The sequence below is a fragment of the Narcine bancroftii genome, chromosome 2, assembly GCF_036971445.1.
Source record: "Narcine bancroftii isolate sNarBan1 chromosome 2, sNarBan1.hap1, whole genome shotgun sequence".
NCBI classification, from domain to species: domain Eukaryota; kingdom Metazoa; phylum Chordata; class Chondrichthyes; order Torpediniformes; family Narcinidae; genus Narcine; species Narcine bancroftii.
Window position 1 is genome coordinate 209,974,865 of NC_091470.1, and position 17,171 is coordinate 209,992,035.

The window sequence follows — 17,171 nt, forward strand, 5'->3', positions numbered from 1 at the left end:
TGGTTGAGATTCAGTGTCGCACCATTGTAGTGTGGTTACTTAGAGTGACAGAGTATTTAGAGGTGGCTTGATAGGAATTGCGAGAGCAGGTTGCATACAAACATTTTAAAACAGATTATTTGCAGGATTTTTGCAGAATGCTTTTTGCAGAGGAGCAACAAAGTAGCAACATTCAGCAGTTTGCCTGGGAGAGCATGTGATCTTTGCAGGCAGGAGAGAACAATTTTTACTCTCAGAGAGGGAGGGAGTGAAACAGAGTCACAGAAATCAGTTCCAGAAGGACAAAGCTGGCAAACTTTTGGAAGGGTGTCTGGTCAAAGAGGACTAGCTGTCTGAGGTGACCCTAAAGAAAGAGGATCATCTGGAGAACCCTGAAGGGGGGAAAGTTTCATCAGCAAGACTGATTGAGAAGGAATCAGTTGTGGATGTCCTGGAACAAAAGGAATTTCTCTCTGAAAACCAGCAAGAACTCTCCTGTTAAGCACCAAAGACTGGTGAACTTTGTTAATGCTAACTTCAGTGCACAATACAAGAATTGCCTGCTGTCATGATAATGAATATGTATGAGCTATACCGGAAATCACTTGGTATGAGAGAGAGATAAGAACACAAGCAGGAGAACAAAGGAAACGTGAGAATAAAACAACACTGAGAAGTTTACCTGATATAACTTGTGTTATATAGAGAATTTAGGTTAAAAAGACTTAAGTTAAAATGTGATGATTAATCATAAACAGGGAAGCCAGAACGGACAGGGAGTTTACTAGCAGTCAAGGACAAAAGGATCTGCTGAATATGTTTTTTTAAACCTATCTTTTCATGGTCATAGTGAGAGACATGCAGGAGACAAAGGATTGATAAGAAGGGTGAGAAACAGAATTTAGTGTATGTAGAGTTCACAGCGTACGTAACGAACGTGATAATTAAAAATGCAGTTATACTTAGAATGCTTTTGTAATACTAACCAATTAAAACAGTATTAATAAGAAGGGGAAGGGCAAATAATAAGGGTATAAAAATCAATGCACTGTATGTATCGGGGCTTAACTGGTGAGAAACCAGTTGAGTCCAACTCTGCAGACTTGTAAATAAAGCTTGTCGTGTCATCAGTTTTAAAGAGACTCATGTGTGAGAAGTTTTATTTCTGACAAATGGGGGCTCGTCCGGGATCTACACTCCGGCCGTGAGGGGAGGCGAGAAGAGGGACATCGGAGGCGGTGCACCCCGCTGAGTTCAGCGGCTCCTAGTCCCTTGCTCGTCGCTTCGGGTGGCTTGAGCGAGTGGTATCCGGACAAGGTGACACGACAAGACGGAGAGGAGAAGGGTGACGGTTCAATCCCCGGGAAGACACCGGTAAGTGACGACTTACGATTGTGGTGTGGGGATTGGGTAACAGGTGTAACGGGATACACCTGTTTGGATAAAAACCTAACGTAATAGATTAGGCATAGATCTTTTGTCATAGTGTAAGGACCCTGTCGCGGGACTCTAGGATAGACCCCAGGGAAACCTCGGCGGTAACCGAAGGAGGGACAGCACCTCCGACGAAGTGCCGAGAAGAGAGGGGTCAACCCCAGGAAAACCTCAGCGGTAACCGAAGGAGGGACAGTACCTCCGACGAGGCGTTTGAGAAGAAGGGAGTAGGGTCCAGAACGAGAGGGTCCACAGCAACGATAAACATATCTAGGTGGGAAAATGGGAGGATCAAAATCTAAGGGCTCGTCTGAAAATTCAGGACAATTCCTGGGAGTACCCCTTGACAGCCCTTTGGGGAGAATGTTTGAAAATTGGGATAGTAAAAGATATCGGGACAAAAACAAGAAAAAGATGGTCCAATATTGTCTCCTTTGGTCAAAACAACCTATTAAAGGTTCCTCGGTCTGGTGGCCGAAATTTGGATCTGATGAGGATTGGGTTAGACAAGCATTAAACATATATGTAAATTCGAGACCAAAGGTGAATCAAGAAGAGTCAGCATATGCATTTTGTTGGGTTCCCTGGCCAGGATCCTTAACAGAATGTTTTAAATTGAGGGTAGCGGGAGAAAAGAAATGGGAACCTCTGGACAACCTTCCCCCTCCTTATATTCCCCCGGTGCCTACTGCGCCCGAGGAAAGCTTATTACCGGAGGGGAAAGGTGATGAATCTGATTGCCCCGAAGGGGGCCGGGAAAAAAAGGATGAATTAAGGGAGTCGGACCCTAAACTTCCACCGGTAAACCGACCCTGGACAAGATCCCAGACTGGTCCAGGACCATCAAAGTTTTCAATAAACCTAAATCCCCTGAGAGAAGTTCCTATGGGAGGACCGGGAGGGGGAACGGGATATGTGAATGTTCCCCTAACTAGTACAGAGGTGCGGGGATTTAAGAAAGAAATGAAAAAGTTATTGGAAGATCCTATAGGACTGGCTGAACAGCTCGACCAATTCCTGGGACCAAACACATATACGTGGGAAGAGATGCAGGCAATAATGGGAACATTATTTTCACCCCAGGAGAGGCAGATGATTCGACGGGCTGCCCTCCACATGTGGGAATATGAACAACCTGGGGACCCTAGACCCCATGAACAAAAATATCCCTTAAATGAACCCAGGTGGGACAAACGAACACCCGAGGGATTGGCAAGTATGAGACAATATAGAGAGTGGACAATTAAAGGGATACGGGAGGCTGTGCCAAAGGGTCACAATTTTACCAAGGCGTTTGGGAACCACCAGGGGAAAGACGAGTCCCCTACTGATTTTTTGGAGAGGGTGAGAAAGAATGTCCAACAGTATGCTGGCGTGGACCCTAGTACACCAATGGGTGAACAGCTTATTCGAATTGAATTTGTTTCCAAATCATGGCAGGACATTAGAAAGAAACTAGAAAAGGAGGAGGACTGGAGTGAAAAACCCCTAAGTGACCTGTTAAAAAAGGCACAAAAAGTATATGTGCAGAGAGAAGAAGAAGATCAAAAGAGGGCGACAAAGGTTATGGTACAGACTATCCGACAGATGAATGCTGAATCCAGAGGGGAAAGAAAACAAAACCTTCCTTTAAACAATCCAAGATATCCAAGAGAGGGAAGACCCCGGAGGTTCGTTAAGTGCTATTACTGCAATGAGGAAGGACACTTTAAGAGGGAATGCCCCCGATACAAGAGGGAATTGCGTGCCCTCGAACTTATGGAAGAAGATTAGGGGTGTCAGGGGTTCCAAATGTTAGGGACCAAATATAAGAGGGAACCCCTGGTAAAACTAAAAATTGGTCCCAAGGGAGAAGAGGTGGTGTTTATGGTGGACACAGGAGCGGAACGAAGTAGTGTAATAACTGTGCCAATCGGAACTGAGCCTATAAAAAGTAATTTGACAATTTCTGGGATAGAAGGGGCTCCCAGAATGGTATCAATAATTCCCCAAGTAACAGTGAAACTGGAAGAGAGAGAAGGGGTACAAGACCTCTTGTTATTACCGTCGGCTGGATTTAACCTCCTAGGAAGGGACTAACAGGCTCTCTTAGGTTTGGGTGCTCTCCCTGTGGACGGAGAAGTGCGAGTCCACCTCTGCGCTTTAAAGGAAGAGGATGAACGGCAGATTGACGAGAGAGTCTGGTATAAGGAGGGAAATCGAGGAGGTCTGGACATCCCACCTTTACATGTCACATTAATACCAGGTCATCAGCCGGTAAGGAAACGTCAGTATCCTATTTCTTTGGAAGGGAGAAAAGGGCTACAGCCGGTAATTGAGACTTTAATACGAGACGGACTATTAGAAGAATGCATGTCACCTTATAACACCCCTATACTCCCAGTAAAAAAGTCAGATGGATCCTATCGCCTAGTTCAGGATCTAAGAAGTTTGAATGCTATTGTTCAGACCCGCCACCCAGTGGTGCCTAAACCCTATACTATTATGAGTTGGATTCCCCCAGACCATGAGTGGTTTAGTGTTATCGACTTGAAGGATGCCTTCTGGACGTGTCCATTAGAAGAGGAAAGTAGAGATATGTTTGCGTTTGAATGGGAAAATCCATGGACAGGTAGACGGAGACAGTTTCGGTGGACTGTATTGAACAAATCCTGGTGGACTATCCACAATCTGATGATTCCCAACTAATGCAGTATGTGGACGATTTACTATTATCAGGACCCAAGGAACAAGAAATGAGGGGAGATACCATTAGACTCTTGAATTATCTGGGGAAAAAGGATCTACGGGTGTCCAGGAACAAGTTACAGTTTGTTGAGAGAACTGTGATATATCTGGGACACCAGATAAGTAAAGGACAGAAACGGATTACCCCTGAACGGATTGCGGGAATCACTAGAATGCCTCTACCCCGTAATAAGAAGGAAATAAGACAATTCCTGGGACTCTTAGGTTACTGTAGGTTATGGATAGAGGACTACTCAGCTTTGGTGAAGTTTATGTATGAAAAACTGACAAATGAAAATGAATATCCATTGAAATGGACCCAGGAGGAGGAGGGATGGTTCGAGGACTTGAAGCATCGCCTGACACGAGCCCCAGTACTTACTCTGCCCTCTTTAAAACAGCCCTTCCAGCTATTTGTCACTCATAACCAAGGAACAGCTGTGGGAGTTTTAACACAGGAAAAAGGCGGTCAGCGACACCCAGTGGCTTTCCTTTCCAAAATGATGGACCCAGTGTCTCGCGGATGGCCGACGTGTATCCAGGGAGTAGCAGCTGCTGCTCTGTTGGTAGAGGAAGCACGTAAACTAACTTTTGGAGGAAAGATGACTGTGTACACCTCCCATTCTGTGAGTGTTTTATTAACACAAACTGCCCATCGATGGCTGACTGATTCTCGCATATTAAAGTATGAAACCATTTTAATGGTTGGAGAAGATTTACAGTTTGCAAAAATTAATAGCTGCAACCCAGCTCAGTTTTTATACGGCAGTGAAACAGAGAGAGAGGTGGAGCATGACTGTGTCGAGTTGACAGATCTTCAGACCAAGACCCGAGAAGACCTTTGCGATACTCCGCTGGGAGAAGGATATGAATTCTACATTGACGGCTCCGCCAGATGTGTTGACGGAATGAGAAGAAATGGGTATGCTATAATAGAAGGAAATACTTGGAAAGTAGTAGAATCCACGAGACTACCCGGAAGCTGGTCAGCACAATCCTGTGAACTATATGCCTTGCAGAGAGCCCTCAGAATACTGGCAAAGAAAATTGGAACGATTTACACAGATTCCAAATACGCATACGGGGTAGTGCATACCTTTGGTAAGATCTGGAAGGAGCGTGGTCTAATTACATCAAGAGGAAAGGAATTGGCACACGAACAGATGATTACTCTGACTTTAGAAGCCTTGACATTACCCCAGGAAATAGCAGTGGTCTACATACCAAGCCATCAGAGGGGAGATAACCCGACAGCAATTGGAAACAGACTGGCTGATGAAGAAGCCAAAAGAGCAGCCATGCAACAAGATGTCCGTTTACTGACTTTAATCCCAATAAGGCAAGGCATAAAGAAAGCTCCCATTTTCACTGCTAAGGAAGAAAAGGACATGGATCAGCTGGGCGCAAGCCAGTTGCCTGATGGAACATGGAAGACACCAGATGGAAGAATGGTTCTAAATAAAGAAATAACTCGCAATATTTTAAAACACCTGCATCATCAGAGCCACTGAGGCACCCAAGCCTTATGTGACACAGTGCTTCGAGAATATGTGTGTAAGGGAATCTACACCTTGGCCCAACAGGAGGTGCAAAATTGTTACCTATGCACAAAAATTAATAAGAAGGTAATGAGGACAGGGACCATGGGAGGTCAACCATTAGCCATTGTGATAGTACAGATCTATCACCAATGTACATAGTGTATATAGTTACTGTATCTAGACTGTGCTTACAGCGATTGGCTGAGAGCTAAGCCACACCTATTGTTTGGGCCTTAAAGGGTTGTGTCCCTAGCCAGGTCGGATCATTCCGGACTGGTCGGCCACCTGTGAAGAGCTCCGGTCTTTTGCTAATAAAAGCCTTGGTTTGGATCAACAAGTCTTTGGTTCTTTCGACGAGCTCTACAATTTTATTAGCAAAATGAATTTTTTTTGAAAGGGATGGAGCGTTTAACTCGGCCAGAAAAACTTGATATCGACCCACAGTCAGCTACAGCCTTCAAAGCCTTTAAGTTCTGGCTGCTGAACTTTGAAAACTTCCTGAGATTCATTCAGGTGGAGGAGGATAACCAGCGTCTAACAGCATTGCTGTCTATGGTGTCCTTGAGAGTCTACGAGAACATCCAGGATGAGACCACTTACACCGCAGCCATAAAGGTACTGAAAGGACTGTATGATCAACCGGTGAACAGAGTTCATGCCCGGCTCATGCTTGCGTCGAGGAAACAACAGCCCGGTGAGTCCAGCAGAGCATATTTACAAGTACTAAAGGCATTGGGCAAGGACTGTAACTGTGTGGACAAAACTGCTGCCGAGGTCACTAGCGACCTCGTCCTGGATGCCTATGTGGCTGGGCTCCGATCGAACAAAGTGAGGCTGCGTTTGCTCGAACAAGGGGTAGAAAAACTAGAGGACGTGGCCCGGATTGCAATCACAATGGAGGATGCAGCCTTAAAGTCCACCGAGCTCTCTAGGGACTGGACCCCTCGTTCTGATGTGAGTAAAGTGCCCTTCTACCCTACCCCTGACGGCCTGTCGGCTGCTGCTACCCTGCCCCGTGCGAACCCGAAATGTTATTTCTGCGGGAGGAACAAGCACAGCAGATCCCAGTGCCCAGCAAGAAAAGCCAGGTGCCAGAAGTGCCTTAAAAACGGCCACTTTGCTGCAGTCTGTAGGTCTAAAATGGCCGCCAGCAAACACAGTGCCTCGTGTGAAGCTCAACCGCCACTATCCCATTCAAACTCTTCTTCCCCAGAGCTCTCGTCCAATGAGAGCGAGGGCTCCCCTGCACGGCAACGCCTGACGTCACGGAGACGCCGAACCCGGAAGGGGCAACCCACCGTCGCAACCATGGTGATGGCCTGCCTCTCGCCCGCCGCTGCTGCCGCCGCCACAGTCACCCCCGGGGCCGACGCTACCGCCGCTGCTGCCACCGCCACGGACACCCCCGGGGCCGACGCTACCGCCGCTGCTGCCGCCGCCACGGACACCCCCGGGGCCGACGCTACCGCTGCTGCCGCCGCCGCCACAGACACCCCCGGGGCCGACGCTACCGCCGCTGCTGCCGCCGCCACGGACACCTCCGGGGCCGACGCTACAGCCGCTGCTGCCGCCGCCACGGACACCCCCGGGGCCGACGCTACCGCCGCTGCTGCTGCCGCCACAGACACCCCCGGGGCCGACGCTACCGCCGCCGCAGCCACCCCCGCGGCCAACCAGGTGCTCACCCTAGCGTCCATCGCTGACGACCGCCAGGGCCCGACCACCGATCACGAGCAACTACAAACCCCACTACTTACCATTCACCCGCCACAACAGCACTTCCGGGAGGTTCTCCAACCTGCTCCTCGAGCGTTGACTACGTCATCCCGTTGCGTGACGTCATCCCGTTGCGTGACGTCATCGCGCAAAACTCGCCTGTCAACTGCTTCAATAACATTAAACCAGCAATGCTCTCATCCCCTCACCAGAGCAGTGGAACTGATTAAAGTGCATGGACACTACACCAATTGCTTATTTGACTCTGGGTCAACTGACAGTTTTATCCAGCCAGATCTGGCCCTCCATTGGGGACTTGACATTATCCCCACTACCCAGAGGATCTCATTAGCGACGAGGTCGCACTCGACTGGGATAAAGGGGTATTGCATCGCCACGCTGGAAGTACAGGGCGTGACGGTCACCCACTTTAAATTATTCGTCCTTCCCCAATTGTGCGCCCCAGTGTTGCTGGGATTAGACTTCCAGTGTCAGTTCCAAACGGTGTCCCTACACTTTGGGGGACCCCACGCCCCCCTCTCGGTCTGCCATCGCCCCACTCCCGAAGCACCCGAGCAACCCGCCCCCGTGCCCCGGGGCCAATCCTGCGGCCTTTCCACACTCCGGATTGCCCCGCCAGCACTCTTCGCAAACCTCACCCCTGGCTGGAAGCCTGTGGCCACCAAAAGTCGGCAATATAGTTACGAAAACAGGCAATTCATTAGGAGTGAGGTGCGTAGATTGCTGGATGAGGGCATCATCGAACCCAGTTCAAGCCCCTGGAGAGCCCAGGTGGTGGTTGTCAAGAATGGGGAAAAACTACGGATGGTGGTCGACTACAGCCAGACCATTAACCGCTTCACACTCCTGGATGCGTACCCCCTGCCACGCATCACGGATGTGGTGAACCAGATCGCCCAGTACCGCATTTTCTCCACTATTGACCTACGTTCGGCCTACCACCAGCTCCCGATCCGCTGCGAGGACCGACCATTCACGGCCTTTGAAGCGAATGGGCGGCTATATCAATTTCTCAGGGTACCATTCGGGGTCACAAATGGTGTCGCGGTCTTCCAGCGGGAAATGGACAGGATGGTGGACCAGAACGGGCTAACCGCTACCTTCCCGTATCTGGACAATATCACCATCTGCGGCCACGACATGCAGGACCATGACGCCAACCTAGACAAATTTCTTCAAACTGCCCGTCAGCTAAACCTGACTTACAATTTGGACAAGTGTGTTTTCCGGACCACACGACTCGCTATTCTAGGTTGTGTGGTGGAAAACGGGATAGTCATGCCAGATCCTGACCGCATGCGTCCCTTAATGGACTTACCCCCCCCACATACCCAGAAAGCTCTCAAACGCTGCCTGGGCCTTTTCTCTTATTACGCACAATGGGTTCCAAACTACGCCGACAAGGCACGTCCTCTTATCAAGACCACCTCTTTTCCCCTCTCGACCGAAGCCACAGCGGCTTTCGATCGAATCAAATCTGACATCGCTGCTGCGACGCTGCACGCGATCGATGAGTCTGTCCCGTTTCAAGTCGAGAGCGATGCATCCGACTTCGCCCTGGCAGCCACCTTGAACCAGGCCGGTCGGCCTGTAGCCTTCTTCTCCAGAACCCTCCAGGGTCCGGAGAGTAGACACTCCTCGATCGAGAAGGAGGCCCAGGCCATAGTTGAAGCGGTACGTCGTTGGAGACATTACCTCGCTGGGAGGCGCTTTACACTGTTGACTGATCAACGCGCGGTCTCCTTCATGTTCAGCAACACCCAGCGTGGTAAGATAAAAAACGACAAAATCGCCAGATGGAGAATCGAACTCTCCACCTTTAACTATGACATCCTGTACCGGCCTGGTAAGCTCAACGACCCGCCTGACGCGCTCTCCAGGGGGACGTGCGCCAGCATACAGATGGACAGACTACGGAAACTCCATGAGGCGCTCTGTCATCCAGGGGTCACTAGGTTTGCTCACTTTGTCAAGGCGCGCAACTTACCCTACACAATTGAGGAGATCCGCTCCATGACCCGAGCCTGTTCGGTGTGCGCCGAATGCAAGCCCCACTTCTTCCGTCCGGATAACTCCCACGTCATCAAAGCCACCCGCCCCTTCGAGCGTCTTAGCGTAGACTTTAAGGGACCCCTACCGTCGACCAACCGTAATACCTACATCCTTACGGCCATCGACGAATACTCCCGCTTCCCATTCGCTGTGGCCTGCCCAGACACCACTGCCACCTCAGTGATACAGGCCCTTCACAGTATTTTCACCATCTTCGGGTACCCCAATTCCATCCACAGTGATAGGGGGTCCTCATTCATGAGTTCAGAGCTGCAACAGTACCTTCTGGAGTGTGGCATTGCTTCAAGCAGGACCACGAGCTATAACCCACGCGGTAATGGCCAGGTCGAGAGGGAGAATGCCACCATATGGAGAGCGGTTACACTGGCTCTCCGGTCTAAAGGTCTCCCCACCTCTCACTGGCAGGAGGTTCTCACTAGTGCCTTACACTCCATCCGCTCCCTCCTATGTACTGCAACAAATGCCACCCCCCACGAAAGGATGTTCCTTTTCCCGAGGAAATCCGAATCGGGAACCACTGTACCGGCATGGCTCACCGTCCCTGGCCCCGTCCTTTTGCGACGCCACGTCCGGCACTCAAAGAATGACCCCTTGGTCGACCGAGTGACTCTACTCCACGCGAACCCACATTACGCATACGTGGAGTTCCCAGACGGGCGGGAGGACACTGTTTCGGTGCGGGACCTAGCTCAGGACGCGGTAGACCCAGCAAACCCCCCAACTCCTTATGCTCCAGGCCCCGTGCCGCAACAGAAGGACCAACAGCACCCCAATGACTCGGGCCACCCTGCCGACAAAACGACTGGGGAATTGAGCGACGGAGCAGTCGCACCCGATGAGCCCGCTGGTGACACCACTCCAGCGACCCCAATCCCGGCACCACGGCGGTCACGCCGGATGGTCAGACCCCCTGACCGCTACAGTCCTTGACCTACCCCTTTTCATTCTCTCCCTCGTTTTTGTTTTTTTTTTCCCCGGGTCAATTCTCCAAGAAGGGGTGAATGTGATAGTACAGATCTATCACCAATGTACATAGTGTATATAGTTACTGTATCTAGACTGTGCTTACAGCGATTGGCTGAGAGCTAAGCCACACCTATTGTTTGGGCCTTAAAGGGTTGTGTCCCTAGCCAGGTCGGATCATTCCGGACTGGTCGGCCACCTGTGAAGAGCTCCGGTCTTTTGCTAATAAAAGCCTTGGTTTGGATCAACAAGTCTTTGGTTCTTTCGACGAGCTCTACAGCCATACGCCCTTTTCAACGTATCCAGATCGACTTCACAGAGTTACCTCAAGTTCAAAGATGGAAATATCTGTTGGTGATAATAGATCACTTTACCCGATGGGTAGAAGCCTTCCCAACAATAAATACTACAGCCTCTACAGTAGCTCGCCTCCTCCTAGAGCAGATAATCCCCAGATATGGTATAATGGATTCTATAGACTCAGACAGAGGTCCACATTTTTCTTCAAAAATCCAGCAATTGATTTGTAATGCATTACAGGTCTCTTGGAAATTACATACCCCTTGGCATCCACAAAGCTCAGGGAAGGTTGAACGTATGAATGGAACACTAAAAATGCAATTGACAAAGTTAATGGTGGAAACTAAAATGCCTTGGATAAAGTGTCTGCCCCTAGCTTTATTGAGAATTCGTACTGCCCCACGAAAAGATGTAGGGCTGTCCCCTTATGAAATGATGTTTGGGCTTCCCTTCTGGAGTACAATTGAGGGGTGTCCCACCTTGGGGGAAGGGGATATATTTGTTAGGAACTATTTACAGGCACTGTCACGCTCTCTTACAGATTTACGAAAGAGAGGACTATTGGCACAAACACCGCCTCTAGACTTTTCTTTACACAAAGTGGAACCAGGAGACTGGATTCTCATCAAGACCTGGAAGACTGAAAAACTCCAGCCCCAGTGGGAAGGTCCATACCAAGTTCTCTTAACAACAGAAGCTGCAGCACGAACAAGAGAGAAGGGGTGGACACACGCATCCAGATTTAAGGGACCTGTAGAGGCGCCTCAGGACCCTGATACGAACTCAGATTGGACTTGTGTTCCTGGAGAAAAACCTCTTACCTTACGATTTCGCAAAAAGACTTAATTCACAATGTTATTGTTATGTTCTTTGATTTTTCTTAGTTTGCCTATGTCTTTATCAGGTGTGAAATGTAAGAAATGCAGAGACACAGTGGTCCTGTTTCAGGACTACATTTGGGGAAGAAAGGAAGGTAATTTCATTTCCCATACCTCAGTTCCTGAGAAATGCTGGGCAGAAAATACCACCCAACATCCATATACCCCTTGTGTGGAAAAAGAAGGAAATAATATGGGTCATTATATACAGATTCCTAATACCACTCCTTTCCCTCTTAACGGTTGGAAGGGTGACTCAAGCCCACCATGCCCTGATGGACTCTGGTTTTGCATACACCAGCGTACTGTTCCAATGAAAAGTTACACTCCACACTCGAAATTGCCTGTCCCTTTAAAACAGCCGGACTTAGTTCGAGTCCATCCAAATAACCATGTAAGTTTCGGTAATGCAATTGGGGGAGATAACCTTTTTGTAGATCTGGCAACTAAAATTGCAGGAACTTTTAATGTAACCAATTGTTGGATCTGCGGGGGTCCACGGATGTCAGAACAATGGCCTTGGTGGGGGGAGCCCCTCAATTCATTGACCATGATTTCCCGGATTTGGACAACTAACCGAACGAGATCAAGAGAAACCTGGTCTCTCTCTAACGTCCCCTCTGGTTTTTATTGTCTCTCACGAGCCGGCAAATACCCAGTAGGAGAAAGTCCCTGCAAGGCTGTATGGATTCGCATTTCGCCTGGTGTTTTCACTTGGTTTCCTAAACCCCAGACTTGGTTCTTATCCACTGTTTTTAAAACTAATTGCCTACCCCTGTCTAATAGCAGTATTCAGTTTTGGAATTGTACCACTTCCACCATCACAGGACCATACCAATCAAATCCCGTTCTTAAAAGAGTTTGGGAAAGGGGGTATGGAGTATCCCCAAATGGATTATTCTGGGTATGTGGTAATAAAGCTTATACTCGTCTTCCCTCACAGTGGAGTGGAACTTATTTCCTAGGAATAATCCGCCCAGAATTTTTCCTCCTACCCCACGATCACGGTCATAAATTAGGCGTGAAGGTTTTTGATACATTACATCGTCAACCCCGCTCTACCACGGTACATTTGGGACAATGGAGAGATGATTGGCCTCCAGAACGCATAATTCAATATTATGGTCCCGCTACATGGGCTCAAGATGGATCCTGGGGTTATCGTACTCCTATATATATGTTAAATCGCATAATTCGCTTACAAGCAGTCCTTGAAATTGTTACAAATCAAACAGCTTTAGCCCTGCAATTACTTGCATCCCAGCAAGGTCAAATGCGCTCTGCTATATATCAGAACCGTCTGGCCCTAGACTATCTCCTAGCCACGGAAGGAGGTGTATGTGGAAAGCTTAATTTGACTAACTGCTGCTTACAGATTGATGATAATGGAAAAGCCATTCGAAAAATCGCTGATAATATTTGTACATTGTCCCATGTACCGGTTCAAACCTGGCATCCTTTCCCACAATTTAATTGGATGGACAAATGGTTTGGAGGAACCTGGTGGCGTACCTTCTTGTGGGTCATCGGAGGTATTTTATTCCTCCTACTTATTTTGCCCTGTATTATTCCCTGTCTACGCAGCCTGGTGATTTCCATGGTCGAACAAGCTATGCAACCAGGGGGAATGGGAGACCCTGTAAGACTTTTATTTCAGCGTGAGATTAATGTATCATAGAACGTTTCTCTTCCCTAGGTTAGAATCCCCATTCATATCTATACATATATTCAACACATTTTAAAGAGAGAAAGGGGTGGATTGTTATATAGAGAATTTAGGTTAAAAAGACTTAAGTTAAAATGTGATGATTAATCATAAACAGGGAAGCCAGAACGGACAGGGAGTTTACTAGCAGTCAAGGACAAAAGGATCTGCTGAATATGTTTTTTTAAACCTATCTTTTCATGGTCATAGTGAGAGACATGCAGGAGACAAAGGATTGATAAGAAGGGTGAGAAACAGAATTTAGTGTATGTAGAGTTCACAGCGTACGTAACGAACGTGATAATTAAAAATGCAGTTATACTTAGAATGCTTTTGTAATACTAACCAATTAAAACAGTATTAATAAGAAGGGGAAGGGCAAATAATAAGGGTATAAAAATCAATGCACTGTATGTATCGGGGCTTAACTGGTGAGAAACCAGTTGAGTCCAACTCTGCAGACTTGTAAATAAAGCTTGTCGTGTCATCAGTTTTAAAGAGACTCATGTGTGAGAAGTTTTATTTCTGACAACTTGAGTTTAATGTTTTATTAACTTCACATTTCGGGCCACAAATTTGACATTGGCGACGAGGATGAAAGAAGCTTGAAGAAAATTAAAGACTAAACAAGATTACAGAGGATTACAGACAACTTCAAGGTGATAAGAATTTTCTCTGTGACTCAGTACTTTTGGGGCTGGAATATTTCCTCATGGCTGGGGCAGACGGTGACTTTCTAACACATAGTGGAATTGCTCATTTTGACCCAACGGGTCTAGATACCGGTACAGTTGAACAAAAAGTGCAGAGAAGGGCGTTACTTCTTTTCACTGCAGGACCCACAGTTCGGGAAACATTTAAGACACTTTTGAATACTGGAAGAAAGGATGAGTACCGGAAAGCGGTAGATGCATTAAATGCACACTATGTAGTGACACCGAATGCTACATTTCAATGCCATTTGTTTCGGAGAACGAGACAAGAAGATGGCCAGACAATTGCTCAGTACATGACGAGACTACACCAGCTAGCTGTTGGATGCAATTACATGCCAGCTGATTTGGACAAGCAATTATTGGATCAAGTCATACAGCACTGCAGATCAGATAAACTCAGAAGACGTCTACTGGAAACAGGGAGTGAGTTGGAACTCACCGATGCTTTAACCATTGCTGCTGCATTAGAAGCTGTTGAAGGGCAATTTCATACCATGACCCTGAAAGACAACTCAAGCCAGCAAATTAAGAGGCTCTCACATCGCCATAATCAGCCAAGATATACGTTGACACAGGACGTGGAGTGTTATCGATGTGGAAACCGAGGTCACTTTGGAAAAGACCCATATTGACCGGCCAAAGGCAAAGTTTGCAGAAAGTGTGGAGGTAAGGACCACTTTGCAAAGAAGTGCAAAAGCAAGTCCAATGCAGACCAGAAGAGGAAGAGTACAACTTCCAAAGGCAAAGCCTGGGGGAAAGGAAAGTATCCTGGAAAGAAAGATACCATTCGCCAGATAGACGGTGACGATGAAGATACCCAGGAGGAACAGAGTTGTTACCAACTTACGTTGAATGAAGTACATCATGAGAAGGTCCCAGTGATCATTGGTGGAGTGACAGTTCAGGTCATTGTAGACTCAGGCAGTGACAGTAATGTGATTGATCGACATTTATGGGAGAAGTTGAAAAGGAAAAAGATCATCTGTACCTCAAAGAAGTGTTCCAAGAAACTGTATCCATACACAGCAACCAAGCCATTGCAGACCATTGGATGTTTTACTGCAACTGTTGAAGCTGGAGATAAGTACACCGAAGCAGAGTTTATGGTCATAGAAGAGAGGGTAGAACCATTGCTGAGTAGAAGCACAGCGCAAGACCTGGCAATACTTCATATTGGAGCTTGTGTCAATTCAATTCAGTCATACGAGGATATGAAGCAAGAATTCCCCGCAGTCTTCCAAGGAGTAGGAAAGCTGAAAGGTCGACAATTGAAGCTAGCGGTAGATGAAACGGTCAAACCTAAGGCGCAACCAATGCGCCGAACTCCGTTTGGACTTCGTGGGAAAGTCGAAGCCAAAATTAAAGAATTGATCGAACAAGACATTATTGAACCGGTGGAACATTCGGCACAATGGGTCAGCCCAGTAGTGATTGTGCCCAAACCAAAGGGTGACATAAAACTATGTGTTGACATGAGAATGGCCAATGAAGCTATAATTAGAGAATGACACCCTATACCAACAGTGGAGGAAATACTTCAAGAACTAACTACCAGCAAGATATTCTCAAAAATTGATCTGAAATGGGCCTATCATCAATTAGAGCTGGATCCAGGTTCCCGAGATGTAACAACATTTGTGACTCACTGTGGATTGTATCGTTACAAGAGACTATCATTTGGAATTAATACAGCTTCGGAGATCTACCAGTATGAAATCCATCGAGTGATTCAAGGCATTCCTGGAGTTGCCAACATTTCTGACGACATCATAGTCCATGCACCAACGAAGGAAGAGCATGACAAACGGTTGAGGCGTGTACTATCTAGACTACAGGAGGCAGGCCTTACCGTGAATGGAAACAAGTGCCAGTTAGGTGTGTCAGAAATGGACTTCATGGGACACAGACTTACAAGGGAAGGACTAAACCCTGCAGAGGCCAAGGTGAAAGCTATTGCAGAGGCACGTGCACCTCAGAACGCAACAGAGGTGAGGAGTTTCCTGGGATTGGTCAATTTTTGTGCAAAGTTCATTCCTAATTTCGCTACAGTGGCAGAACCACTAAGGAAACTAACCAGGAAAGGTGTACCATTTCATTTTGGATCTGAGCAGAAGAAAGCGTTCACAGCGCTGAAGCAAAGCCTGACAGATGCAAAAACTCTTGGATATTACGATCCGGCGGCATCAACCAAAGTCATAGCGAATGCCAGCCCGGTTGGTTTAGGAGCCGTGTTGGTCCAGATGCATGATGGAGGACCAAGAAATATTGCCTATGCCAGCAGATCATTATCAGATGTGAAGAGAAGATACTCTCAGACAGAGAAAGAAGCACTCGGACTTGTATGGGCCTGTGAGAGGTTCCATGCATATTTATACGGCATTGAATTTGAACTCATCACAGATCATAAGCCATTAGAGGTGATCTATGCACCTAGATCCAAACCATGTGCCAGAATAGAGAGATGGGTACTCAGACTACAACCCTACAAATATAAAGTAATCCACATGGCAGGGAAAGCAAACATTGCTGATCCGCTGTCCAGGTTGGTGAAGGATGGATGTCCACAATCCAAGTCAGAATTGGGAACAGAAACAGAGTGCTTTGTACACTTCGTAGCTATTCAGATGACACCGAAAGCTGTGACTACGAAGGAAGTCGAGAGGGAATCCGAACATGATCCAGAACTCATGGAAATAAGAGAATGCATACAGAGTGGACAATGGGACAAGTGTACTCACAAGGCTTACATTCCCATTAGAGACGAACTTTGTTGCATTGGACAGTGTGTATTAAGAGGTTGCAGATTGGTGATACCGCAAAGATTGAGACCGAAGATCGTATCCTTAGCGCATGAAGGACACCAAGGTATTGTTAGTACCAAGCAAAACCTCAGGACCAAGGTATGGTGGCCAAGTTGTGATAAAGACGCAGAGAGATTTGTTAAAACTTGTCACGGATGTCAAATCACAAGTAGGAGTAATCCGCCAGAACCGATGCGGAGTACGCAACTCCCGACAGGACCATGGATTGACGTAGCTGTTGATTTTCTTGGACCTTTACCGACGGGTGAATCAATTATGGTAGTGATAGATTACTACAGCAGATACTATGAGTACGT

At 47.5% G+C, this 17,171-nt stretch overlaps 1 protein-coding gene across 2 annotated transcripts; it reads left to right on the forward strand.

The window, feature by feature from the left end:
• Nucleotides 1-287: 287 nt before the first annotated feature.
• LOC138755050 (endogenous retrovirus group 3 member 1 Env polyprotein-like) lies at nucleotides 288-13,837 on the forward strand. Of its 2 annotated transcripts, none has more exons than XM_069920222.1 (2): nucleotides 288-1,353; nucleotides 11,296-13,837. In XM_069920222.1, the coding sequence occupies exon 2, from the start codon at nucleotides 11,607-11,609 to the stop codon at nucleotides 13,308-13,310; it is 1,704 nt and encodes a 567-aa protein (XP_069776323.1). In that variant the 5' UTR covers nucleotides 288-1,353; nucleotides 11,296-11,606; the 3' UTR covers nucleotides 13,311-13,837. The 2 variants fall into 2 exon arrangements, with proteins under 2 accessions (XP_069776323.1, XP_069776324.1); XM_069920223.1 differs by having other exon boundaries at nucleotides 288-866.
• The last annotated feature ends 3,334 nt before the right edge of the window (nucleotides 13,838-17,171 follow it).

Bases quoted from the DNA above. Each gene is read 5' to 3' on its own strand.
- LOC138755050 (XM_069920222.1), top strand. From the start codon at position 11,607: ATGTTATTGTTATGTTCTTTGATTTTTCTTAGTTTGCCTATGTCTTTA.